Below are 27,629 nucleotides of genomic sequence, written 5' to 3' on the forward strand. Positions count from 1 at the left end.
GGTGGAGGGGTTCTTGAAGAAGTCAGGACCTCTTGTGGGAGGAGATCAAAGATTTCTATTTCCAGCAGCCCCCTGAGGTCTTGGTTGTGTCCTGAAGGGTTTGGTGGCCATTTCCCAGGATAGCCCTAGGCTCTCTCTCCAACCTGCAAGCTCCTTCTACCTGCAGCAGCCCAGGAAAGAGTAGTCAGGTCTTTTCTGAGATGGTGGCTTTTCTGTCTCAGCCACTTTGTCTTAGGACAGAGAGTCAGTTGAATTTGCTGAGGCTTCCAGAACCCATAACATTTTCTCTAACAGAAGGCTTAGAGAAATCACTGTTTATAATAACTCTGGATTCATGAGGCCTACTTCAATTAAAGTTAAAGAAATAATTACAATCATATGGCAAGTTTATTAAAAGTGAACATAATGAACAGTGTCTTCTATTAGCATCTTTTGAAATATACTTCTGAATCTTGTTGGTTCATAACTTAACATTTTCTCCATTTGTAACCGGGGGGCATAAACTCTATTGTCTCCTGCTTTTTAACCGCATAACATGATTTCATGTTTAAATTTTCATACATTCACACCATCTACGTCCTTGCCATTTTGATAACAGTGTAGCTTTTCCTGGTGTTAATATCTATCTGAGCTGTTCCTTTCAAGTTAAGCTGGAGAAAGAATCCAAGGCCAGCTCTGTCTTCTTTCATTAATTTGATCATCATCTGTCTTCAAAGTTGGTCTCCTTGAAGTGCTCCTGTTACTGGGAAGTACGGGAATTCTTGATTCTCGTCTAACTTGGGAGAAAGAATTCAGCCAAGTGATGCACAGTGAGGGTTAAGCAGCAGAGTTTCTTGAAGGAAGATGAATTAAGCTCCAAGAGGGGAGCCGGCTGACCTGGCTGGAAAAATAGCAGTAGCAGTGTTTATTTAAAGAGATAGTGCACTCTGAAGGGCAAGACCCAGCAGGCTGCTCAGAAGAATGAGCCAGCAGCAGCTAGTGCTGGGGGACTCTCTTAATGGGAATCTTACCTGATTATTCATGAAGGGGAGTGAGGGGTTGTTTCGGGAGGTTCCTTTGGGCATGCCTGCTCTAGGGCTGTGCATGCTAGTCTATATATTACATGTCTCATTGGCATTGAAAATCTCCATGCAGGGCTGTGTTTTTTACTAGTATAATGAGCAAAACTCTCCTCTTGGGTGAGTTATTGGAGGCGTATGCATGCCTGTCAGTGAGGCCCACCACGTTTATCTCTGGCTATGGCATGATAAGTCCCCTTTAGGGCTGGAGGAGCCCAATCACAAAGCCAGAAGTAGCCAGTGTAGCCGTTGTCTTTTCTGCTGAGTGTCAGTGGGCAGCATCTCTGGGACTTCATTTCCCAGGGGCCCCCTTGCCTGCCTACTTCTGGCCATCTGCCTACTCCAACACTCCGGCAATCCTGGCTCTTTTGCATGGGCTGGACAGACCCTTTGTAGGTTTTGTTTTTGGCCTGTGTGGCCTTTCTGGTGTGTGCTGCTTCTGATCACTTAGGACCTGGACAAAGAAGGTCATGCAGAATTAGAGAGCGAAGCTAAATAGTAGTCAAGAATGTTTCTTTCTTTCCTTTCTTTCTTTCCTTCTTTTCTTCTTTTCTCTCTCTTTCTTTCTTTCTTTCTTTCTTTCTTTCTTTCTTTCTTTCTTTCTTTCTTTCTTTCTTTCTTTCTTTCTTTCTTTCTTTCTTTCTTTTTCTTTCTTTCCCTCCCTCCCTCCCTCCCTCCCTTCCTTCCTTCCTTTCTTTCTTTCTTTCTTCTCTTTCTTCTCTTTCCTTTCTTTTCTTTTTTTTTTGAGACGGAGTCACTCTGTTGCCCAGGCTGGAGCACAGTGGCATGATCTTGGTTCACTGCAACCTCTGCCTCCCAGATTGAAGTGGTTCTCCTGCTTCAGCCTCCCAGGGAGCTGGGATTACAGGTGTGTGCTACCATACCTGGCTAATTTTTATATTTTCAGTGTAGACAGAGTTTTGCCATGTTGGCCAGGCTGGTCTTGAACTCTTGACCTCAAGTAATCCGCCTGCCTCTGCTTCCCAAAGTGTTAAGATTACAGGCGTGAGCCACCGCGCCTGGTTGAGTGTTTCTGTTCTAAGTGACAGAGACCCAACTACCTTAAGAAAAATAAAAACAGGATCAATTGGCTTGCATAATAAAATATAGAAAAGGCAGGGGAGAATCCCAAGGACTCGAGTACAGGTAGGTCTCAGTCTCTCTCTCTCATTCTCTCTCTCTCTCTCTCTCTTGCTCTTCTTGTACCTTGTTTCTGCTTCTCCCTCCAGTTAGCTGCATGTGTATTCTTACTAGGATTATGAGGCTAGAATTGTGGTTCACATCTGTGGTATCTTAGAACCAAAAAGAAAAGCATGTTTTTCCTTGCCTGTCCCATTAGGAAAACTTCAGATAAGGACCCTATTGGGCCCAGCTGATGTTATTTCCTTATCTCTAGGCCAGTGTGGCTAGGAGAAAGGGGTGCTGTGGCTTCCCAGCCCGAGTCATGTTTCCCCCTGTGCCCAGGAGGTGGCATACGGCCTTTAATAGAACCACCTGGCCCTTGGGAGGCTGAGGCAGGCAGATCATGAGGTCACGAGTTAGAGACCAGCCTGGCCAATATGGTAAAACCCCGTCTCTACCAAAAATACAAAAATTAGCCAGGTGTGCTGGTGCGTGCCTGTAGCCCCGACTGCTCGAGAGGCTGAGGCAGAAGAATTGCTTGAACCTGGGAAGCAGAGGTTGCAGTGAGCCCAGATCATGCCATTGCACTTCAGCCTGGGTGACAGAGCGAGACTTCATCTCGAAAACAAAAAACACACACAAAAAAACAAAACTACCTGGCCCAAGGAGGAAGTCCTCTTCCCCAGCCCACCCCAGGAGAGCTGCTGTTCTGGGCAGAAAGAAGAATAAGTATCCACTGTACAGTTGAAGAATAAACAGGAAGGAAGGAAGCCAAGTTGGTCCTTGACTTCATGAAACCAGAGGTGGTGGGAGGACACAGGAGAGGATGGAAGATCAGGTTGTCCACAGTGAGCCCTGGAGGTCAGAAAACAGCCATGTGGGTGACATTCATTTTCCCTTTTCTCACTGTCACATCACATTGAACCCACTAACGAAGAAGGCCTGCACTGCCAGAGGGGACGTTAGAAAGCCATTCCAGGGGCACTTGGGTCTAGTAAGGCCATTTTCTCAGCATTTCCATAAATTGTCTATGAAACCTATCATGAGTAATTTGCACTTCTTGGAAACCCTTTTCTCCGTCCATGAAATAAATATTCAAGTGCCCCATTCTTTTGTGTCAGGCAGTGCTGGTGTCTGCCCCTGTTCCTGTCGGCTGCCGTACCTGGCCGTGGTGTGCTGGCTGCAGGGTGTGTGACTGTGCGATCCAGCCTTTCTGAGCTTCTGTGTCCTTATTGTGAAATATGCTACTTCGTGGGATTTTTCAGAAAATTAAATGAGATTAGAGTGCCTGACACATAGTAAACATCAACTTCCTTTCTTCCCCCTCCTCTTCCACTTCTGCAGCGAGGACAAACCTGGTTTCCATGGCAGTAACATAGCAGGTATCACCTGATAAATGAGAATTTCATTCAGGCCTGAAATTATAGAACTTTTGGGGGCTGAGATGGGTGGATTACTTGAAGCCAGGAGTTTGAGACCAGCCTAGGCAACATGGCGAAACCCCATCTTTACTAAAAATACAAAATAAATTAGCCAGGCATGGTGGCGCGTACCTGTAATTCCAGCTGCTCTGGTGGCTGAGGCACAGGAATTGTTTGAACCTGGGGGGTAGAGGTTGCAGTGAGCCAAGATTGTGCCACTGCCCAGCCTTGGCGACAGAGTGAGACCCAGTCTCAAAAAGAAAAAAAAAAAAAAGAACTTCAGGCTTCTTCAGACAGACTTCAGAACTTCAGTATGTATTGATCAGCATTGGAAAGTTTTGGGGTTCCCCAGTATTATTCTACATCAGACAAATTTGGGAAAGTATGCTTTTGGGAAGGTGTTTACAGCCTAGACCGGGGGAGGTTTCATTGATAACAATTTCCTGTATACTTCCTCTTGGTGAAGACCGAAGCATAGTGCTGGGAAGTATGTATCCAAGTGTAACTGTATTTCTGTGGCCATAGGAGTGTGTGTTTGTGTGTTTGTATACAAACATGTGCACTCTTTTCCACGTAACTGTGAGCCTTCTCCAGTTGTGGTTCAAAGCACTGCGTTTTTTTTTTTTTTTTTTTTTTTTATGGCTAGGCCATACAGTGTGGATATTTAAAGCTGAGACTAGGAGGTGAGGTCTGAAAGGTACCCACAAGCCCAGCTCTGAAAGCTGTGCTGGTGGCCACATTCTCAAACTTCAGCCTGCCTCAGAATTACTGGGAGGGCTTGTTAAGGTGAAGATTGCTGGACTCTGCTCCTACAATTTCAGATATTGCTTGTCTGGGGCCAGGCAGGGAGACGGGGGTGGAGCTAGAGAATCTATATTTCTAAGAAGTTCCCAGCTGATACGATGTTGTTGGTCTGTGGACCACACTTTGAGAACCAGTGACCTGTAGAAAGTCCACCTGTACCCCCGTGAATCTGGATGACTTCTGCTTGTGTGGTTCGATCTTTGCACACTCAGCCCTGCTGTCTTCCCCTTTGCTGGGGGCTTATGTACTCATCAAGTAGTGTTGTCAGGTGGGTGTGGTGGCTCACACCTGTAATCCCAGCACTTTGGGAGGCCAAGGTGGGTGGATCACTTGAGGTCAGGAGTTTGAGACCAGCTTGGCCAAGAAGGTGAAACTCCATCTCTACTAAAAATATAAAAATGAGCCGGGCATGGTGGCGCACACCTGTAATCCCAGCTATTGTGGGTGGGGTGGGAGTGCTGAGAATCACTTGAACCCGGGAGGTGGAGGCTGCAGTGAGCCCAGATCGAGCCGCTGCACTCCAGCGTGGGCAACAAAACAAAACAAAACAGGAAAAAACAGTGTTGCCAGATCCAACAAATAAAAATATTGGATGCCCAGTTAAATAAATACTCTGGGTAAAAAAGAAAAACTGTTTAGTATAAGTATTTCCCAGATACTATGTGGGACATACTTATGCTAAAAAAAATATTCATTGTCTGAAATTCAAATGAATCTACACGTTCTTCGTTTAATACGGCAACCTTTTCATCCAACTGGGTGTCTCTCTGTCTCTCTCTGTCTCTCTCCCTGTCTCCTGCTGCTGCTTTCCTGCAACTGAACAGGCTACAGCTGCCAAGGAAACACGTCCAGAGAGGGTTTATGTTTTCCGGACAGATCCACCTGCTGCCCTGAGCTCACTTGGCAGACTTGGCTTGGTCTCAGCCGAGATGGACTTGGCTTCTCTTCATTTTGGTTCTCTTGCTGGCTCTCTGTTTTTTTCCTATCTGTTCCTCTTTCTCTTTCTCTCTCTCTCATGCCTTCTTTTATGCCATCTCTCATATGAGGGATTTAAAAGGCAGGAATCTGCAAAGTGATGGGGCTGATCCAGGAAAAGTCTGTTCTCAGCAGCAAGACCGGAGTCCAGGAGTGACCTCCCGGTGTTGGAGGAGAGTGACATTTGGCCTAGAGAGGGCACAGAGATCACCAGCAGCATGCCTTGTATTATGAAAAGGGTAACATTTGCCTTGGAGAAGTTTGCCTAGCAGTGCGGAGGCGAGGGGTCATGGCTGGAGTGGGACAGTGTCCAGGGCTTGAAGGAAATTGACACTATGTGGTCTCTAATGCTGGCAGAGGGAGCCCACTACTGTGGACTTGATCACACATGGAGGGGCAGAGAGAAATTTGAGCAATCAGAGGCCTCCTGGAGCCTTGGTCTTGGACTCTGTGTCCTCCTAAATAGCTCCATTTGTCACTTTCTCTTGCCAAGGCTGCTGGACGCTGAGGATGGAGCAATGGAGGAACAGAAGGCTTAGCGGCTTCTCTTCACTTTGCTGTCCCCTTTGCTGTCCCCTTTGCTGTCTGCCGGCCTCAGGCCTGGGTTCTCCCCCTCCCTTTGCTATGAATAGCTCTCCAAGGCCCTGGCATCAGCAATCAGGCCTGCTTTCAAAGAGGTGGGTCATAACCTCAGAGGAGTGAGGAGGTGCTCTTGTCAGTGGTCACCTGGGGCCTAGCCAAGGGGCCCTGTGTGCATTGCCCTGCTTTAAGGGCTGTGTTCTTCTTCCTGTGTCCCCAGCATGACGTGGAGAAGGACAGCGGGGTCAGGAGGCCCTGGTTTCCAGTAGGCTGGGGCACGGTAGGATGGGAGAGCAAGAGGGAGCCCCGTCTCCTTGATGCGGTCACTTGCCCTGTGTGGGACCCAGATCCACCTTGCAGGATAAGTGGGTCTGTTTTTCCTTCTGTATCAGACACCAGGGAAAGCTGATCCTGCTGTACACTTGCAGCGGCAGGCACAGCGCTAGGCAGAGAAGGAAGATGAGGACGATGCCTCCTGTCTCCATCGGGTGCCTGCCATTCCGAGCGCCCTCACGCACTGTCTCCTTAGCTCTCTTTTGCAGCCCAAGTGGGGAGGTTGGCAGGCGTGATTCTCCCTGTTTGTTCACTGGGGACACTTAGCCCCAGAGACATGACAGGCCAGCCCAAGGTCACACAGCCAGCGAGCGAGGGATGGAGCATGGCCATGTGACAGATACCCGCTCCTCTCCCAGTGGCTGGGTCTGCCCCTCTCCTCTTCCCTGAGGAGTCCCTCTGGCCAGCCCCACCTTGGTCTGGATGCTTTCACCTTCTGTTTCCTGGCTGGCTTCCTCTACTCCCGCCTCTCTCCCTATGGCCTTGCTCTCCTTGTGGCCCATCAGGGAAATATTTGGGATTCCCCAAAGGGCAAAGCACCAGTAGCCATGTACTCCCCATTCATGCTTCTGTTCCTTCTCCAGCGTGAGAAGCTGCATGGATGAGGAGGCCAGTTGAGGTCCTGAGGGTTCCTAATGTCAGGGATGGGAGAACTGGCCTTGCAGGAGGGAAACAAGGCTCCCTGTGTGCTGGGTGGGAGCTGCGTTGCCTGGGAGGCTCCCAATACCTGCAGAGAGTGTGTGGGCCCTCCGGTCTGCTGTGGTGGGCAGTGTGCTCCCCCAGGGAGATAAGCAAGCCGTGACCTCCCACTGCCCCAGTCCCTGGCCCGCAGGCACTCTACCCCGGCCCCCTTATCTGGGGTTTCCTTTCTGATGTTGTATCCACGCTTGCCATTCCCATCTTTTATCTGTTAGCCACACGGCAGGGCTCGATGTGTATTTGGAGAAAGGATGCATGGCTCTCTACACCTCGTCCCTGCCCAGAGGTGCAGCTGTGGAGGATATGGATGAGGAGATGAACGGAGTCTGCCACTCTGCGAATGTGCGTTCTAGTTGGAGTAAACCCAGCAGGGCAAAATCAGGAACTCCTCGTGCAATGAAGCTTTCAGTTGCCTGGTCCAGGCTATGTATGTGTAGCTAGAATATGGAAATGGAAGAAATCCACACAGCTAGGTGGGGAGGGCTTCATGGGGAGGAACTGGTGGTGGGGCAGGAGAGAGGTGAGCCTGATGTGCGATGGCCTGGCATTAGAATGGACTCCTGCATTAGAGCTAAGACCTGGTGCTTGGATGCCCTTTGGTGGGGAGAGGATGGGAACCAGCAGCTTTGCTCATTATCGAGTGGCCTGCTTGTCCCACACCCTGTAGGATGTGGAGCTAGGTCCTGCCTTTATCTTCTTGCCCCCCTGCAGCCCACTCCGGTGCTGGGACCTGATTGTATGCCCTTAGCTGCTTCTGGAGGGAGACATTTGGCCAAAGCAAACAGTGAAGTCTTTGAAAGGGCTGCATTTGTTTCCTGGGGCTGCTGTAGCAAAGTACCACAAGCTGGGTGGCTTACAACAGAAGTTTATTCTTTCGCTTTTCTGGAGGCCAGAAGTCTGAAACCAAGGTGTTAGCAGGGCCATGCTCTCTCTGAAGGCTGAAAGGGAGTCTGTTGCATGCCTTTCTCTTAGCTTCAGGCACTGCTGCAGCGCTGGGCATTCCTTGGCTTCTGGCTTCATCACTCCTGTCTCTGCCTCTGCTGTCTCATGGCATTCTTCCCGTGTGTCTATCTCTTCCCTTCTGATGAGGACACCAGTCGTTGGATTTAGGGCCCACCCTAATCTACTGTGACCTCATCTTAACTGGATTACATCTGCAAAGATCTTATTTCCAAATAAGGTCATGTTTATAGAGCCTGGGGATTAAAACTGCAACTTTTTTTGGGGCATGGGGCAAATTCAACTCAACAGATTTTGTCTCTAAATCCCATCTACCTGTTAGCGTCTCGGTCTACTCTCAAGCCACCTCTTGGGTCTCTGGAGGTCTGGGACATGGAGACCCCCCTTCCCCTCTCACAGCACTCTTATTTGCTGGCTGCGGAGGGGGGTGGGTGTGGGTTTTGACATTTGAGATGGAGTTGCCGCCTGCAGGGGTGAAGGATTGCTTGGAAATGCTGCTGCTGCTTGTTTTGAGGAAGTGGAGGGTGCATTTCTGGGCAGAAGAGAAGGCAGAGACAACTGCAGATTTCCTCCTCTTTTCCTGTGGAAGACATTGTTTCCTGAGGTGCAGAATGATGGCTCTGGAAGGGCCTTCAAGGACTCCAGACCCTCCTCCCACACAGGAGCACTGGGACCTGCCAGAAATGGCGCCCACCTTGTTGGAGCTCTAGACTTGAGTCTTGGCTCCACTACTCAGTGACTCTGATCTTGGGGGCAAAGTTGCTTAGCTTCTCTGAGGCTCAGCTGCTTCATCTCTAAAATGGGATAATAATAACTGCTTGTCAGATCTCACGGAGCATTTGTGAGGGTTAAATAATAAAAGATGGATATGAAAGTACCTTTTAAACCATCACTGTGGTAAAATACACATAACAGAAAATGTACCATGTAGGTGTACAAGTCAGTGGTGTTAAGTGTATTCACATGGTTCTGGAACCTTCACTGCCATCCATCTCCAGAACTTTTGAATCATCCCAAACTGTTAAAGTGCTGTTTAAAGTGCTAATTAGAGTACTTTTTATTCATTTGATACATAAGAAACTGGAGTCCCTGAGAAGCAGGGAACTCGGGCACAGCCACCCAGTGAATTAGGGCAGAGCTGAGCCGACTCTTGCTTTGGTGCCCATGGCCTTCTCTCAGCCTGCAGGGGCCTGGGACACATCTCAGGAGGGTTTCCTTCTTCTCTCAGATGCATCCCTCAGGATCACGGGGGCCTCTAGAGAAATGAATTTGTCCAGTGGTGGGACACACTCAGCCCGTGCCTGCATGATGGGGGCCCCCTCAGCAGGCACCAGCACCTTCTCGTGGAAAGCCTGCATTCTCTCTCCTGGCTCAGGCTGGCTCAGTCCCTCTCAGCCTCCTGTCTCTCTCTGCCTCTACCTGTTCCTTTCTCAAATGGGAGAGGGTTCCAGTGGAGAACCAGGGGAGCTGAACCTGGGGTGAACTTGGAGATGGCTTCATGAGGTTCCATATGTGCAAAGGGTGTGGGCAAGGGATTTGGGTGACCTGGGTTCTGGTCCATCCTGCAGCTAGCTTGTCGAGTCGCCATAGAATTCTCATGGAGTGCACGGTGGCTGAAGTCCTCCTGTGTGCCCATCATTGGGAAATATCCGTGAACAGACCTTATTACTAGCTACTTGGAGCTGCTGTGAGACATAGTTGATGTGATACATAAGGGCTGTGTGTGTGTGTGGCAAAGGACACTCACCTGTAGAAGGTGATGATTGTCACTTGACATGGCAGAGAGGGGAGCATCCTCTCCCAGCCCAGGCTGATGGTAACATTCCTGGCCAGGGCCCAGGGCAGGAGGGAAGAGAAAGGAATGGAGCTCGCCATGCATACTAGACTTCGATGCCCTGTGCTCCGTGGAACCTTCCATGTCTAGGTCTGGAGCTGAGGTATGGGGACAGACCCAGCTCAGATACTGTCTGACTTCAAGTGGCTCATGGCCCAATGGGGAACATAGAGCTGTGCACAAGGAGTTTTGATGCAGTGTCATCGATGCTGACAGAGGGGAATGGGTGATGGCGTGTTATGGTCACCAGGGGAAGGGAAGGCCACTTCTGCCTGGTGGGAGTGGGGTAGGGAACTGGGGTAGGGGTGGAGGGGTGGCAGAGGAGCCTTTGCTCTGGCTTACCGCAGAACAGACCAGTGGAGGATGCCCGTGGCATGTCTCACCCAGGGAGACTCTTTTGTCTCCCTGGCCAGTGGCTTCCTTGACCCTCAGACGGGTCCTGTGAAGCATCTAGGGAAGGGACTATTCACCCATTTTGCAGGTGGGATTTTGCAGTGCTGGGTTGAAGCACTTGGGCAGGCTCATCCAGGACTGCAGCCCCACAGAAGGTGGACCCAGCTTTCCTGCCTGGGGTCCAGGCATTCTCCGCAAACCCACCCGGCTCCTCCCTGTGTTCCTTTGCCTAAAAGAGCCATTTAGAGCAGGCTGTTTCTGTGCCTTGTGGGGTCCTTTCCATCAGCCAATCATTCAGTTTTTCTTAAGCCGCACTATGTGCCTGTCTCTCCGGAAATCTCTGTCCTCAAGGAGCTTGAGGACAAATCTCTGTCCTCACAGCTTGAGCCCCCACAAAGACTTGGTTCCCCCGACTTTCCTCCCCTCCCTCTTCCTGGCTTCTTCCACCCTGGGAAGCTGCAGGGAGGAGATGCCACTGGCAGGACAGAGGAGACAGAAGGCAGCCAGACTGAACCGCTTTTCTGCATTGCATCTTCTCCCCGCCACCAGGTCCCGACTGGCCGACTTCCATGCCAATTGTCGAGCCTCCTACCAGACGGTCACCAGCTGCCCTGCGGACAATTACCAGGCATGTCTGGGCTCCTATGCTGGCATGATTGGTAAGCTGTTCCTGCACACCTGGGTTCTGTGGGTCCTTGCTGTCCCCATCTCAGCAGGGCAGGGGCCGCAGCCCGGCTCTGGGCCAGCCAGGGGAGACAGCCTGAGCCTGGCCTTCTCTGCAGCAGATTCAGAGAGAGCTGTGAGGGGAAACCAGCAGAAAGGCAGTTCTGTAGCAAGGAGGAGGACCCAGCTCTTTATCATGTGGGGAGGAGGGCCCCAGGAGCCTTCTAAGCTTTTGAAATAAGAAGCAAAGGTGGCCAGGCGCGGTGGCTCACGCCTGTAATCCCAGCACTTTGGGAGGCCAAGACGGGCGGATCACGAGGTCAGGAGATCGAGACCATCCTGATGAACATGGTAAAACTCCGTCTCTACTAAAAATACAAAAAAATTAGCCGGGCGTGGTGGCGGGTGTCTGTAGTCCCAGCTACTCAGGAGGCTGAGGCAGGAGAATGGCATCGACCCAGGAGGCGGAGCTTGCAGTGAGCAGAGATCGCGCCACTGCGCGGCAACAGAGCAAGACTCTGTCTCAAAAAAAAAAAAAAAAAAAAAAAAAAAAAAAAAAAAAAACAAAGGTAACATTTGTGGCATGGTTCTGACATTCCAGGCTCTGCACCGAGCAGTTTACATGGCCTGTCTTACTGAATTCTCCCAATAGCTCTTGCTGGGGGGTTGGTGATATCTCCATTTTATAGATGAGGAAACTGAGGCTGTAGAGAAGTTGAGTGACTTGCACAGGCTCACCTCGCCGATAAATGTCGGCACTGGGGTCCGATCCCAGGACGTGAGCCTCATTCACCCTGATTCTAGAACACTGGCTGCTTGTTGGTGAAGGAGAAAGCACGGGCCCACACTCTGGGAGGGGCTCCAGGGCATTTTCTCTGCCTTCCTGGTGGCGAGGAGCCCAGTGTCCTCTATGCTGCTGGCCCCTCTGCCGCTGCTGACCCCATGGTCCCTGGGATAGTCATGCTCAGAGTCAGGAGTGTGATTGGGATGGATGTGTGTTTGGGGGCCAGGTGAGAGGATGGGTACCAGGCCTCTGCCCTGCTGTGCCTGGGGTCGGTCTGTGGGCCCAAGGGGAAGGCCCTACTGTACGTCTGTCTTCTCCCCCACCTTTCTCCCTGCCCAGGGTTTGACATGACGCCCAACTATGTGGATTCCAGCCCCACTGGCATCGTGGTGTCCCCCTGGTGCAGCTGTCGTGGCAGCGGGAACATGGAGGAGGAGTGTGAGAAGTTCCTCCGGGACTTTACCGAGAACCCGTGCCTCCGTAAGTTGTGGATGTTGTCCCCAACCGCAGCAGCCCCTCCCTCCCCTCCTAGAGTCTGTCCTGGCCATTCCCATCTCCTTCCGTGGGGATGGCTGGGGATGTATATGAGGCTTCTCCGCCATGGGTGTTGCCCATGGGGACCTTGGGTTTTGAGCTCTTGGAGATTCACGCCAGAACTATCAGTAGACCAGCCTCAGTTTACCACCAGAGGCCTTGAGCCTATGTCAAGCCTGTTATTTGCTCTGGTCTGTTACTGGGACAGCTTCAGCCAGGTTCCTTTGGAGACTGAGCACTCTTATGAGGCTCGCTGGCGTCTGTCATATCTCCCTTTAATGAGTTTGTTTGTCCCTGGAATCGACTTCCTTTCACGTCGTCAAACTCCTAACCCAAAAGCTAGAGAGACTTTAGCCCCAGTCTAGCTCAGTCTGCCTTTGATCTTTCTAGCTCAACATCCATTGCCACCCATGCCCACCTGAAGGTTTCTTCCCTATTTCCTTCCCTCCTTTATTTATTCTGTCCATCTCTCCATCCTTCTGTTCCTCCCTCTCTGTGTGGCACTGGAGATTCAAGGATCCAAGTCATTGAGGAGGTATAGCCTGATGGAGGTGGACTGAGAGGGGTCACTCGTGATCACAGTGCAAGTGAGCTGCTCTAGAGGAGGGGTCTGCACAGGGTTCTTGAGGAGCCCAGGGTGGGGATGCCCAAGTCAGCCAGGAAGAGGGAGGCCCTGAAGGCTTCTTGGAAAATGTATCTGTGGATGCTTAGCTGGGCATCGGTTAGTTGAAGAGTCCACCCTGGGCAGAGGTCCTGGGCTCCACAGAAGACCATGGCGGGTGAAGGGAACTGCCAATCATATAGCCTTGCTACATAGCACTGAAGATGGCCAGAGTGGCAAGAGTGATCTGGACAGGTAGACAGCATCCTTGTCATGCAGGGCCTTGTAGGCCTGAGGCATTTAGATCTTCTTGTCGTGCAGGGGTGACAGTGGTGTTGCGGGTGTTTGAAGGAATGTCAGCTAGGGTGTGAGATCAGATCAGCATTCCAGAAAGCGAATCTGCCTGTGTTGTGAGGCAGTGGGGGTCAGACTGAATCAATTCCGACAGGTGACGTGACACAGAGAGGCCCATCAGAAGGCCATAGTAGCTGCTTACAGGGGCACAAATGGTGGCTGTGAACCAGAGCAGTGGGAGGGGAACAACGATGGGAAGTGGGATGGAGGGATCTTTAGGAGGTGGGCTCAGCGGGCTGCCAGCAGATGTGCAGGGAGGCACCATGGATGACCCTCAGGATTCTGACATGGGGGACCTGGGTAGATAAGAGATGATACCTTCAAGGCTGCAGTATGAGGGGTCAGAGGGAAAAGAGCGTTGACAAGGGTAGGAGGAGACACCTAGCCCAGGCTTAGACATAACGAGTTTGAGATGCATGTGGCACGTGGAGGCGGAGGTTTTCTGGGCACCTCTCTGGATGGTGTGGGAGGAGCAGAGACCACCCAGGGAGAGCCTGTGGTGTGGAGCAGGCAGAGGGCTGAATGTGGGGCCCCTGCATGCCAAGGTGGGGACCTGGGAACGTCCGAGGAGGCACAGGACCCGGAAGAGCCTGTGACTAGGGAGCTGGGGATGAGGAGCTTCGGGAGGTGTGGCCGGTGGCACCATGCAGAGGAGGTGGCCCCCTCCTCCCCTAGGCTCCCCTGCATCCCACCCCCTTCTTTTTCTCCTTTTTTCTTCTGTGTTCCCCATCATGTACACTTCTTGCTATTCTGGCTTCTTTGTGTTTTAACCTCTCTCTTGCTATATTCCGTAGCTGTGAGACCTTTGTAGGTATCTGAAAAAGAGGTTCAGCAGAGGGAATCTGCCTGTACCATGCCTTGTCCCGACTTCTGGACTATTCCAGGGAAGGGGATGGTCAGGGTGAGGAGCAGGGACAGGAGTGATGGACGTGGGTCCTGACTTCTCTGCATCTACCCTCACCCCCATCCCAGGGAACGCCATCCAGGCCTTTGGCAACGGCACGGATGTGAACGTGTCCCCTAAAGGCCCCTCATTCCAGGCCACCCAGGCTCCTCGGGTGGAGAAGACGCCTTCTTTGCCAGATGACCTCAGTGACAGCACCAGCCTGGGGACCAGTGTTATCACCACCTGCACGTCTGTCCAGGTGAGGGGGGTGTGGCTGAGGCGTTGGGGGGAGCATCATGGTGCTGGAAGTGGTGTGGGAAATGACTCAGCTGAGGCTGGGGAGGGAGGGTCCTCCCTTTCGATCAGGGACCCGAGAGGCAGGGAGGAGCTGCCGGGGGTCATTCTTCACTCGTTCCTTCATTTGGCTATTCATCTTGGAAGCGTTAAACCTGTTACATCACAGTGCTATACCTGCCTTGCAGTCTGTGGGGTCTGAAGAGCAGGCAGTGGGGCACAGCCTCGGCACAGGTGCAGGGGGAACAAGTCCTGGCTGTGTGTGGGGCAGCGAGGCACCCGTCTTGAGTGGGGCAGCAGGCTCATAGGGTCAACAGTGCACATCCACAGTGCCGGGATGCAGGCTTGAGCAGGGACCCAGCTTGGCGGGGGTTCAAATCCTTCCTGGGCACCCATTGGAGAAGTGCGTGTGCCTCTTCTGGTTAGGGAAGCCCTCCCCTTCTCTTTCTGACTCCTTCTACTTCCCTTGTGTGCCCCCCTGCTCAGGAGCAGCTGACCTCCAAGTGCCCTCCTGGCGGCTGGGTGGGGAGCTCTTCCATTTCCTGCTCCTTCCACTTCGCTCCCCTCCTGATTGGAGCTGAGGTGCTGTTGTCACCCTTGGGCAGCTCCTAATGACACTGGATATGCTTGAGTGGCTGCGAGCAGGGGGCTCGGGGTCCTACTCTGCAGACAATTGCTCAATTTCATGCTAGAGCAGCGGGCAGCTCGGCCAGTCAGGGCTGTGCCACCTGTCAGGTCATCCAGACCTCACCAGCCTCCTGCATGCACCCTTCATCCTGAGCCCCTTGGGCTGGCCCATCTGGAGAGAGGCTGACTCAAGAGGATGCTGGCAACCTTCCCAGGACTCCCACTGTGCTTCCTTGTGGTTGTAAAGTCCAAAGCCGTGGCTTTGGGACCCCCACCCAGCCCCCTTCACCGTCAGCCCTGATGATTCTGAGGCCCATTTAATTATTTTTCTCCTGCAGTTTGCCAAGCCATCGGTTACTTGGTTTCTTTTAGCCCCTGCCTGGTTTTCTGTGGTCTCACCATTGGGGGGCTTGCTCAAATCTTGGTTTGATCTCAGTGGAGATGCGGGTGATCTGTATGTGAGAAGATATATGCAAAAGTGCTTGGTCAGTGGAGGAATGCTGCACAAATGTTAGGTGTTACGAATCCGGGGTCTGGGGAGGCTGCCTGGCAGGTGGCTGGGGGCCTGTGGACTAAGTTAGTCTGGGCAGGACAGCTGAAAGAGCCTCCCAGGAGGAAAGGAGGAAAAATAGACCCTCAAAAGGGGTCCAATGACTACCACTCTCCAGGTTTCTTAGAGAAATGGAAGACAAAGGGCCTCTGATTCAGTTTTAATTATAATGTTTTTAATGAGCACCTACTGTCCCATGCTGGGAGCTGGAAATGTCAAGTGAATAAGCCCTCGCCCCTGCCCTTGGCTTGTCTGGGACTGGCGGGGGTGCCTTCCCTCCTCCCCAGCCCACGTCTGTCCCCTGTCTCTCAGCTCTCCTAGCTTGGACCATCTCTGATTGAGTGACTCTGTGGTGGTCTTTGTGGGGCCCTTGGGTGTTAGGGGCACCCATAGCTATAGGAAGGAGTCCCTGAGTGATCGCAGAGACCGAGAGCTGAGCCTGGATGGGAGGAAGGGTTGAGGGAGCCTGTATACCCTAGATACACTCTAGAGACAGAGGCAAGATTATTTTGCTGCTCTCTGTCCTTCTTTCTTCCTTAGGGGAAGGCTTAGGGAACCCCAGAGATGGTAGCCAGTTGGGTCCCTACATGGGTATCCGTATGTCAGGACTTGAAGGACCCTCCAAGATCTTCCCAAACACGAGTGACCAGAGGCCTGGTGACGACAGCAGCATGTCCGCAGCCCCACAGCCAGTTGGCAGTCGAGAAGGGCCAGGAACCCTGTCCCCCGGCCACCTTCTGCTTCCTCCTCCTCCAAATCTGCTCCCCGCAAAGGACTTTCCACGGTGGGAGTGGGGCTGTTGAGGAGGGCTGTGGGTGTCTTGGACGCCACCACACTAGAGCCAGGAGCCCCCTCCGAGTTGGCCCTGGTGTCTTAGGTCCTCCTCTCAGAAGTGTCTCCTTCAGGGTGTGGCCCCCTCTCTGGGCAACCCTGCCTGCCTGGGGCTCTGTGGACCTTGGAGAGGCCTGATAGGGTCTGCAGAATGGTCTTTCCTGGAGCCTTCTGGCCCGGCCCATGTTCATTAAATATATACCTCGTCTGAATTCCCTCACCCTTCTCTCCACCCCACTGGGCTCTGGAGCAGGGAACCTGAGTGTCAGGTCAGTCTTGGACACGTGCAGGGTGGGTGAGTCAGCTGCTGACCTGCACTTGGCCGTTCCTCTGAGGAAGACGTCTCTCCTTTCCCTCTCCGTCTCCTCTCCACCTGGTGCGTCCTACCCCGATGTCACCTCTTGGGAATGCCTTCTCCGATTCCACACCAGGTTGCCTTCTGCCTGCTTTGGGCTCCCGCTCTGCGTGTTCATGGCCCCATCATGATGTGTTCTCCTCTCCCCTGCTAGGCCAGGGTCCCCAGAGGCCAGAGTAGCATCTCACCCTCCTGTGTCACCCTGCGTAGCTGGGTTGCACAGTGCCTGGCGGGGAGTGGGTGCTCCATTCAGGTGGAAAGAGAGACCCCGGAGTCCCCAGTTCATTTGATTTATTGGAACTCCCTGCTGTCCTGGAGGATGGGGTCTGTGTGTTTCAGTGCCTGCAGCTCTCCTCCTCCTCCTGGGTGCCCTCTGTAAGCACAGGACTGGGCAGCTGCAGAGGTGAAGATGCTTTTCTATTGAAGTTGTAGGAAGGTTTGTTAGAGACTCTTGGTCTTATGATGGGGCCTGGACCAGGGCACTGCAGTGGGGGGCTGGGGGGAGATGGGCGATGGTTGGTGCTTCCCTGGCCATGGCCTGCTGTTCTCCCCAACACTCCCCTGGGGCTGCTCTGGGCCCAGAATGCCAATTTGCAGGGCCCCATAAGATCAGCTGGAGTCCTACCTTTCCCAGCACCGGGGAGCCCTACAACACACCATCTCCTTTGCCACCCCCGTCTCCACCTGCCCACCTGTGATTCAGATTGCCAATCACATCTTGGGCAAATTAAAAATGAGTTTTGAGAGATTGCCCCAAGGCCCCCTCACTGCATGCCTGCTGCCGACTCTGCAGCCAGTGGCCACCTCTCTCTCCTTCCTCCTCCTGCCTGCTTCTGGATGGGTCTTATACCCAGCACACAGGCCTGTGGACCTCAGAGCATGGTACTGAGAGATCTGTCAGTGCATTCATTCATTGACTCAACAGAAATTCTTATTGCACATCACTACATCGCAGGCACCAAGGCTAACAAGCATCATGGGCCAGGACTGTGGTCCCAGTGCTGGAGGATGGACAGGATGAAGCTCAGATGTCTATGAGGGAGAAGGTGATTTGTGCACCTGCCGCGTGTGGGACTGATAGAGGATGATGGGGTCCAGAGGACGGAGAGAGTGCATTGACTGGGAGTGGAGGTCAAGGACCCATGGGCATAGCAATGCCTGCTGCTAGGCCTGAAAAGAATTGGGAGAATGGGTGTGGGGTTGCAGTGGGCGGACTGCCCCAGGTGAACCAGCAGTGGAGCCAAGGCACAGTCAGAACAGCACAGAGTGCTGAGTGGGGGTCTACTGTGCAGAGAGGGGGTCTGCTGTGCCTGGTTTTACAAATGAAGTGTTACTGAAACACAACCACACCCTGTGTGCATTGTCTCCTGTCACAGGCAGCGTGGAGTTGTGATGGAGACGATGTGAGAGGTGTGAGTTACTGGGGATGGCCCAGGTTAGGGAGGAAGGCCAGGGGCACTGAGATTTAGAGGCGGGGCCAGGGACAGAAGCAGGGAGCGCTGGAGAACCGCAGCTCCAGCCAGCAGGAAAACACTAGACCAGCGAGGCTCTGGGACTGCAGGCCCAGGCTTTTGGGGTAGGTAGGAGGTAGGCAAGGAAGAGGAGGAAGACAATAATTTCCTTCTCACTTCCTGGGCAACGGAGCATCCCTGGGAGAAAGCTCTGGAAGGATGAAGCATGCCTTTCCCACTGTCCTTCCTCTGTGTGTGCGTCCTTCGCCCAGTGCCATCTGCAAGAGCCAGTTCTTTAATGCTCCTGGTGGCACCCACAGCGCAGCCCTTGGGGGTCGGCTCTTCCCAGAGTCCCCTTGCTGCTTCCATGGTGGAGGATTTACTGTTAGCAGCCCTGTGTCCTGCCATCCTTGCAGCCCAGGCCTGTGCACTTTGGGACTGGAGCCACAGACACCTCCAGGGGATGAGAGGCTCTGAGTAGGGACGGAGTAAGCCCCAGTCTGTTTCCCTAGACTCTCAGGCATCCTTCTCTCCCCTCTGTGTATTCATCTGCTGTGAAGGCGGTTGTATTAGTCTGTTCTCACGCTGCTAATAAAGACATAACCTGAGACCGGGTAATTCATAAAGGAAAGAGGTTCAGCGGATGCACAGTTCCACATGGCCGGGGAGGCCTCACAATCATGGTGGAAGATGAAGAGCACAGGGACGTCTTACATGGTGACTGGCAAAGAGAGAGCGTGTGCAGGGGAACTCCCATGTATAAAACCATCAGATCTCATGAGACTTACTCACTACCACGAGAACAGCACAGAAGATACCCACCCCCATGATTCAGTTATCTCCCACCGGTTCCCTCCCATGACACACAGGAATTATAGAAGCTACAATTCAAGGTGAGATTTGGGTGGGGACACAGCCAGACCATATCAGTGGTTATGTGCGAGTTTATTTCTCAGAGTATGAGCCCCTGGAGGGTAGGGAGGCACTGAATTTGAGACATTGGTGGTTTTGGCATCAGAGGTGGTCTCTCTCTCTGCCCCTCCCCCCACTGGGTGCCGCTTTCAGAAAAGGTCAGCTGCTGGGCAGCACTCCCACCCAAGGGCTCTGTCGCCCCTGGCAGAGACTGCGCCTCGGGGCAGACGTCCCTTGGGGCTGGCCCAGGGAGGTGTTTCACTGTCCCCTGATAATCAGCATCAGATGAGAGGGTACAGTGGTTGTCCTCAGCCCCCTCGCCTCCCACTTCGTTCTCTCCCAGGCCCTCTATTGCCTCCTTCCTCTGTGTCTTCCCTCTGTCTTTTGTTCCTCTGTCCCCTCCCCTCCTGCTATCTTTCTCCCTCAGCTTCCTCCCCTTACCATGCCCTCCCCTCCCCTTTCCCCCTGTCCCCTCTCCGCTTCCTCTGTCCCTTCCCTTTTTCCTCGTCCCATCCTCTTTCCTGTGCCCCCTCAACTCTCCTGTCCCTTCCCTACCCTCTGTCCCCTCCCCTCTCCTCTGTTCCCTCCCCTGTCTCCTCCCCTCTTCCTCTGTCCCTTCCCCTCTTCCTCTGCCCCCTCCCCCTTCTCTCCCCTCTCCTCTGTCCCTTCCCCTTCTGTCCCCTGCCCCCCCTCTGTCCCCTCCCCCTCCTCTGTCCCCTCCCCTCTACTGTGTCCCCTTCCCTCTCCTGTCTCCTCCCCTCTCCTCTGTCCCTTCCTCTCTTCCTCTGCCCCCTCCCCCTTCTCTCCCTTCCTCTCTCTTCTGTCCCTTCCCCTTTCTTCTGTCCCCTGCCCCCTCCTCTGTCACCTCCTCCTCCTCTGTCCCCTCCCTTCTACTGTGTCCCCTTCCCTCTTCTCTGTCTCCTCCCCTCTCCTCTGTCCCTTCCCCTCTCCCTCTGTCCCCTCCCTCTTCTCTCCCCTCCCCCTGTCCCTTCCCCTTTCCTCTGTCCCCTCCCTGCCTCTGTCTTATCCCCTCTCCTCTGTCCCCTCCCCTCTACTGTGTCCCCTCCCCTCTTACTCTGTCCCCTTCCCCTCTCCCTCTTTCCTGTTTCTCTTTGTCTGCTTCTCCCTTCACCTGGTTTCCTCTCTTCCTTCCACCCCTTTCTTCACTCTCCTCTTCCGTGTCATTTTTCCTGTGTAATACTTGCCAGCGTCCCCTCCCCTCTATCCTGTTTCAGAGGAACTTGTTAAGTTCTGCTCACTCCGAGGAGCAAAATCCAGTTGCAGGCCCCCCTTGTGAGCCTTTAGATCCCCTCTCTTCACACCTGGCCAAGCCCGCAGGTCAGGGAAAATGCTGCACTTGGCAGGTGCTGGGTGCTTTGTCAGCTGCTCTGCGTGGGCTGACCTTGGGTGTAACCCTGGAGAGTGTCTAGGTCCGGGGATCCCCTGAGAGCAGCACTCACAGCCACAGCATGTTGTGCAGGTCCCACCCTGGGGGCCCTTCTTGTCGGTTGTTGTCTCAAGCCTTATTTTGTTAAGCAGTAGACTATTGTCCAAACAATTTTATGCGTACCTCTGATATACAAATAAGCTAAGACTCCAATACACAAAACAGCTAAGACTCAAATATACAAAACAAATAAAAATGGAGCTGCTTTGGTGGACAGGCGGTGAGGACCTTGAGTGCAGGGGGCTTCTGCCTCTGTGATTCCCTGTGGGTTCCTTTGGTTTAGTGAAGAAAGGGGAGGGGACAGAGGAGAGGAGAGGAGAGGACAGAGGGAGAGGGGAGGGGAGAGAGGGGGAGGGAGGGGACAGAGGAGAGGAGAGGACAGAGGGAGAGGGGGAGGGGGGAGAGGGGGGGAGGGGGACAGGAAAGGAGGAGGGGACAGAGGAGGGGGAGAGGGGGAGGGGACAGGAGCTGGGGAGGGGACAGGAAAGGAGGGGACAGAGGAGAGGGGAGGGAAGAGAGGGGGAGGGGACACAGGAGATGGGGAGGGGACAGAGGAAAGGGGAGGGGGGAGAGGAGAGGGTGGGGGGACACAGGAGATGGGGAGGGGACAGAGGAAAGGGGAGAGGGGAGGGAAGAGAGGGTGGGGGGACACAGGAGATGGGGAGGGGACAGAGGAAAGGGGAGGGGGGAGAGGAGAGGGTGGGGGACACAGGAGATGGGGAGGGTTAAAGGAGAGGGCTTCCAGTGGTTTAGTGAGCTCTGTTGGTAGGGACACAGGGGTAAGACAGGGACTCCCAGAAAGGGCAGGTACTGGCCTGAGAGAGTAGGAAGTGATGCTGGGCGTCCGTAGGTGTTAGTCCACAGGCACAGACTACAACAAGCCATAGGATGTCACAGGTGGGGACTGAGGTGACTGAGCAAGGATTGGCCAAGGGACTCGGGAGGGCAGATGCGAGGCCATGATGACAGCACAGCCTCCGAGGGGGTGGGCGTGTTCTGTTTCCCCCGACACCCCGCCCTGTGGCCTCACACAGTCTTAGCTGGAGCAGCACCAAGTCCTGGGGAGTGGAGTCCAGGCCTTGGGTCTGGAAGGGTTGTAGTGCACAGGCCCTTCTGCAGAGGGCAGTAGCTGGGGAGTTGGCTGGGCATCACCTTTGCACCTGGGGACACTCCTGGTTCCATTCTCGCTGTGCTAATCATCACCGTGGTCCTATCTCCACCATTGGCAGTGACTCTACTCTTGGCCAGGGTCTCCATGTGACAGCTGGGGTCTTGTTTAGCTGACCAGATGCCCTGGGTGGCAGATTGCCTGTGATGTCCAAGGGGTTATTGATACTTCTGGCCAAGAGCTGTGATTGTGGCATAATTTCTTGGGCTTCCCAGTTGCTTCTGGTGGCCAGAGCCTCCCTGGAAGTGCCCTGGGAACAAGCCGTTTGAATCCTGGATGGAAGCGCTGCATCCCCAGCTGGTTCCCATGGATCTCCATTACAGTGATGATAACAGAGGGCTGTTCATCATGCACACCCCCTGGCCCTGCATCCTGGTGGCCATGCCAGGGTAGAGAATCCTGGAATCATCACCAAGCCAGCCTTCTTCATCCCTCACCTTATCCACAGTGCTCCCAGGTGGGGCACATTCGTGTAGGACAGAAATGGGCTGGTGAAATTGCCAGATATCCACCTAATGGGTACCAGTGGCAGACATCACTAATCAATCACGCCTCTCTTCCCCTCAAGCCCAGATGAACGCTTATGATCTTTTTCTATAGAGTCCTCCATTAGCCATGGCAAATTAACAGGAGTTGGCTGGCCCTTGGAGGCCGTTTCTGATCTGTGGCATTCATTCATTCATTCATGGATGCAGGCATCTAGTGAATCTGTTGAGTTGTTGTTATGAACCAGACACTGCTCAGTGTAAGGAAAAGAAGACACGGTCCCTGCCCAAGACTTGCTCTGAGTATGTGGACAGACATGCAAATGACTGATGACTATATAATGCTGCTAGTTGGGAGCAGAGTTAGAACTCTGTTCTCTAGGAGCCAGAGGAGTCAGGTCCTAAAATTGCTGAGGGTGTCAGAGAAGGACAGAAGCATTTTGTGCTGTGTGGAATTGAGCCACCCCTCTTCACTGTGTGTGCTGGCTGTGCTTAGCAAAGCCAACAGTGCCTGGCCTCATCTAAGTCTCTGGACAAAGCCCGGTCAGGAACAGCCTGGTGACTTGTCCTGACTGGTGCCTTCTCTCTCGCAGGAGCAGGGACTGAAGGCCAACAACTCCAAAGAGTTAAGCATGTGCTTCACAGAGGTGAGTTGGGGGCAGAGTGGGGATGGGTGCAGAAGGCTGGGCCGGGAGGGGCGGCATTTCCCTGGCGAGCCTCAGATCCAGTGCCCTCAAATCTCATCGCATGGGCTGGGCCAGCTGAGCCTGTGGACCAGGGTGGGCACTTAGTCTGCTGAGGCAGGGTGAGCGAGCGCAGAGGCTGCATCCAGGGCCCCTGGCTCTCTCCTTGGGGAGAGACAAATGGCTGCTCTGAGCAGAAGCCCTCCCATACCTTCCTCACTCTTTAAGACAATTGTGTTGACCACCTACTCGGCACTGTTTCTGTGATATTTAGGAGGAATAGAAGTGGAAACAGACACAGTTCTTTCCTTGAAGAAACCCCCAGCACAGGAATGTATCTGTATCTATATCTATATATCTATATCTATATCTATATCTATATCTATATCTATATCTATGACTTATAGACCCAAGATAGTAACTTAGATGAGAAGAAAAGGCAGTGTGAGACCTCATAGAAGAGAGAGAAACTCAGACAAAGATGTTCAGGGAGGGCTTCATGGAGGAGGAGGGATTTGAAGAAATTGAGGAACAGGGAGAATGTGGGCTCCCTCCCCTCTCCTCCCCTGCCCTCCCCTCTCCTCCCCTGCCCTCCCCTCTCCTCCCCTCCACACCCCTCCCTCCCCTCCCCTCCACACCCCTCCCTCCCCTCCCCTCCCACCTCCCACCCCTTGCCTCCCATACCCCTCCCGCCCCTCCCCTTCCCACCCCTCCCCTCCCCTTCCTACCCCTCTCCTCTCCTTCCCCTCTCCTTCTCCTCCTGTCTCCTTCCCCTCTCCTCTTCTCTCCTCCTTCTCCTTCAGCTCTTTCTACCATCTGCCTCCTCACTGGGACACAGGTCCTCAGCCCCGATGCAGGGAGGAGTAGCCTGTTTTCCTGGTGACCACTGCCCTCCTCTCCAAACCCCAGGGCTTGCGACCAGAAGGGACAGAGCACTCCCTTTTGCTCCTGCCTGGGCCAGCTCCAGGAGAGTCAGCACTCCCTTCAGAGTGCAAAGGAGGGTCCCCGTGGATGGAAGAAAGGGGCTTGAGGTGTCCAGTTCTTCCCGAGTCCATTTCTCTGCCTGGTCCCAGGCCTCCTGATTGTTTTCTTTGTTTTCATTCTCTTTGTTCCTGATTCTCCTCCTGCTCTGGACTCAGCTCACGACAAATATCATCCCAGGGAGTAACAAGGTGATCAAACCTAACTCAGGCCCCAGCAGAGCCAGACCGTCGGCTGCCTTGACCGTGCTGTCTGTCCTGATGCTGAAACTGGCCTTGTAGGCTGTGGGAACCGAGTAAGAAGATTTTCGAAAGCTACGCAGACAAGAACAGCCGCCTGATGAAATGGAAACACACAGACACACATGCACCTTGCAAAAAAAAAATTGTTTTTCCCACCTGTCGCTGAACCTGTCTCCTCCCAGGTTTCTTCTCTGGAGAAGTTTTTGTAAACCAAACAGACAAGCAGGCGGGCAGCCTGAGAGCTGGCCCAGGGGTCCCCTGGCAGGGGAAACTGGTACCGAGGAGGGCACGAGGCTCTAGAAATGCCCTTCTCTTTCTCCTGGTGTTTTTCTCTCTGGACCCTTCTGAAGCAGAGACCGGACAAGAGCCTGCAGTGGAAGGGACTCTGGGCTGTGCCTGAGGCTGGCTGGGGGCAGGATGACACAGCTGCTTCCCCACGCTGCCCACTCTGGGCACCTGCTGGGGGCTGGCAGAGGGCATCGGTTAGCGGGACAGTGGGGCTGGCCACGGGGGTCCACCTTCAGCCCTTTGGCTTCGAGGATGGAGGTGGTTTTGCCCTCCCTCTCTGCCCTCGGGTGGGGCTGGTGGGTCTGCAGCTGGTGTGGGGACTTCCCCACGGATGGTGGTGGAGGGGGTTAGCACTGCGCTGGGCTCCCCCTGACTAGCACAGAGTGGTGGGGCTGGGGCCAGCTCCAGGACGGCTTGGGAGCTCAGCCTACCTGGGAGAGCCCTTTGTGGCGAGGCAGCAAAACTCGGGCATCACCTTCTTTCTTGGTGGCAGAAATTTTGAAGTCAGAGAGAAATGGTCCTTTGTTGGCTTTTTTTTGGTTTCCCGTGGGTCCTTTGGCAGGTCTCCCTTTGGGGAGAGGGAGGGGAGAGACCACAGCCGCGTGTGTATCTGCAGCACCCTGTTCCCTCGAGCTCTCCTGCTCTCTTCTCCCTCCTCTTCCTTTCCACTTTCTCTTTCCTAATTTCCTAGACATACGTCAACTGTATGTACACACTGGGGCTCCTCTCCCAACGTATATGTATATATACATCCATATACATATATTGTGTGGTTTTCCCCTTTCTTTCCTTTTTTTAAGCAACAGAACTATGGAAACAATACCCCAACAGATGAGCGAAAATGTATTATTGTAAAGTTTATTTTTTTTAATACTGTTGTCTATAATGGGAAAAAAGGACATTGCCCCCCAGTGCCCTGCTCCAGTCGGCCTGGCTGGGCTCTGGTGGGGGCTTCTGATCCGCATCCACGCTTAACCAAGGCTCCAATAAACATGCTAGGAAGCAAGCCGCCTCTGCCTCGGTCCCGTGGGGTTTTGCCCCCGTTTTGTTCTTGGTCCGGTGTTAACCTGCGTAAGGGGCACTCCCGGTGGGCTGGGGAAATGTGTGTCCGTGTGTGTGCCTGTGTGCATGTGTGTATACCCATAGGTCTGTCCCGTGTGTCCGCACTGTGGGTAGATGGAGTTCCGTTAAGAGTTGGTTTGACACTGGGGGCGGGATCTGCGGGTCTCTGCTGTGCTGAGCCTGGTGGGCTGTTCTATTCCCTCCTTGCTCACCTCTCCAGTCGGCACAAACGCCTGTGGCTCCCAGACTGGAAGAGAATGTAGTGGACGTGGGCATGGTGGGGAGCGACAGCTTGGCATCGTACGTTGGGAATGTTCTGTTGTCAGGCTGTCTGGGTGGCCCTGTTAGTCTTACATAGAGCAAAGTGGTATGTCCCTCTAGGGCTCCTGGCTTATTTGAGATGTGTAATTGTGAGTGCAGTCACCTGGCCTTTTGGGTCCCACCAGAGGAGATGATTGTGAAATGTTCTGGGGTCATGGTCTGAAAGCATAAGTATTTTTTGGATCTCCCTCTATTCCTTCCTTTCCTGTTTCTCCACTTGCTACCAGGCCCCACTTGGATGCTAGGCCTGCCATAGTCTCCAAGAGAGATTCTCCCCAGAGAGGACCAGGAGGATGCCTGCTGGCCAAGTGTGTGAGTGTGCGCATGTATGTGAGCATGTGTACATGTGCGTGCGGGTGTGTGCAGGCTTGCACATGTTCATACGCACGTGTGAGTATATACCCATGGCAGGAGGGCGAATGGAAGACTGGCAGGCAAGAGGATGTTTCTACTGTCTGCCTGGCCTTCAGGGCTACATGTGAGCCCATCCCATTTCAACTGGACAACAGGATGCAGTTTTCCTGTCTCCCATTCGCAGGTCCTCTCAGTGGCTTTTGCTTCTGGTTGTACATATGTGAGCAGCATCCGTTCACGACGTTTATCACTGTGGTGTATTGCCTTCCAACCTCTGCATGGAAGGCGTACAGTGAGCCAGCCAGGTCTCTGTCCAGCCATCGCTGGCCTTACTGAGGGTAGACGTGGTCATGGCATCCACTTAGGAATCCATGTTCTTTGCAAACAGCAAAGACCATTTAACTTAAAAAGTACTTTACTGGAAGGCTGTGGGAGAAGGTGGCTCACAGAATTCGTGGAAGGTGGAGGGATCACGGGAGGCGAGGGCAGCGACCAGAGGGCATCTGAGGGACTGGAAGGCAGGATCTGCAGGCTCATCATTCTGCTGCCAACCATTGCCCATGTGACTGAACTGGGCCTTATGCCTGCCTTCTGCCATAGTTGGGTGTGAGAGGGAGGATATATATGTCATGTCTGGTATCTCTAATAGGAGGTAAGCCCTTAGGCTACATCATGGGGGAGAGAAAATTTCCCGGGAGGAAAGTGAGGTGCGATTATGAAGGAGGAATGGATACTAGCTAGCTTTACTCTGCCCTAAAATGTCTCCCTATCCAAGTATCACATGGCTGAAATTTTACGATTACGATTATTCGTTCCTTTGGTTGAGATGATTCTTATTTGTGATTCTCTCAAAATATGCAAATAGAACTGGAAGAGTAAAATGCTGCCATCTTAATGTTAGTTAATTTAATGGTGTGAATGAATTCTAGTAACATTAAGACATTTGAGACTAGACATTGAAATTGGTGTTGAGGGACCAAAAACAGGAAGTTAATCATGGAAAGATTGGTAGAGACCACCAGAGATAGTTGTTTTTTTTTTCTTTTTTTTTTGAGACAGTCACACTCTTACCCAGGTTGGAGTGCAGTGGCGCAATCTTGGCTCACTGCGGTCTCTGGCTGCTGGGTTCAAGCAATTCTCGTGCCTCAGCCTTCCAAGTAACTGGGATTACAGGTGTGTGCCACTATGCTTGGCTAATTTTTTTTTTTTTTTTTTGGTATTTTTCGTAGAGATGAGGTTTTGCTATGTTGGCCCAGCTGGTCTCGAACTCCCGACCTCAAGTAATCTGCCCGCTTCGGCCTCCCAACATGTTGGGATTACAGGCATGAGCCACCACGCTCGGCCACCAGAGACCAATTTTTAGATTATCTTAGAATGGCTGTGGGAGACTGCAGCCACATGCAATCCAGGGCCCTGTGCCTTAGCTCTCGAGTCAGCAAAGGGTATAAAATTAGCTTTTGTTGCCACCAGCGCCCTGAGGATTCCTGATCGGGGCATGCCTCTGTCTGTAAGTCTGGCTCATTGCTTTTTCTAGGCTCTGATACCTTGTCAAGTGTGAAGCCATATAAGGTGGCCAAT

The 27,629-nt window shown here is 53.1% G+C and overlaps 1 protein-coding gene across 4 annotated transcripts in view; it reads left to right on the forward strand.

The window, feature by feature from the left end:
• The window catches only part of GFRA2 (GDNF family receptor alpha 2), a 99,622-nt gene extending 74,302 nt beyond the window's left edge, over positions 1–25,320 (forward strand). For all 4 annotated transcript variants that reach the window (XM_050801472.1, XM_050801474.1, XM_050801475.1 and 1 more), the window contains 5 exons: positions 10,728–10,837; positions 11,965–12,105; positions 14,087–14,259; positions 22,714–22,767; positions 23,943–25,320. In XM_050801472.1, the coding sequence (XP_050657429.1) occupies positions 10,728–10,837; positions 11,965–12,105; positions 14,087–14,259; positions 22,714–22,767; positions 23,943–24,065 (601 nt within the window). In that variant the 3' untranslated portion in view covers positions 24,066–25,320. The remainder of the gene's footprint in view (positions 1–10,727; positions 10,838–11,964; positions 12,106–14,086; positions 14,260–22,713; positions 22,768–23,942) is intronic.
• The last annotated feature ends 2,309 nt before the right edge of the window (positions 25,321–27,629 follow it).

This window comes from Macaca thibetana, chromosome 8 (assembly GCF_024542745.1).
Source record: "Macaca thibetana thibetana isolate TM-01 chromosome 8, ASM2454274v1, whole genome shotgun sequence".
Lineage (NCBI taxonomy): Eukaryota > Metazoa > Chordata > Mammalia > Primates > Cercopithecidae > Macaca > Macaca thibetana.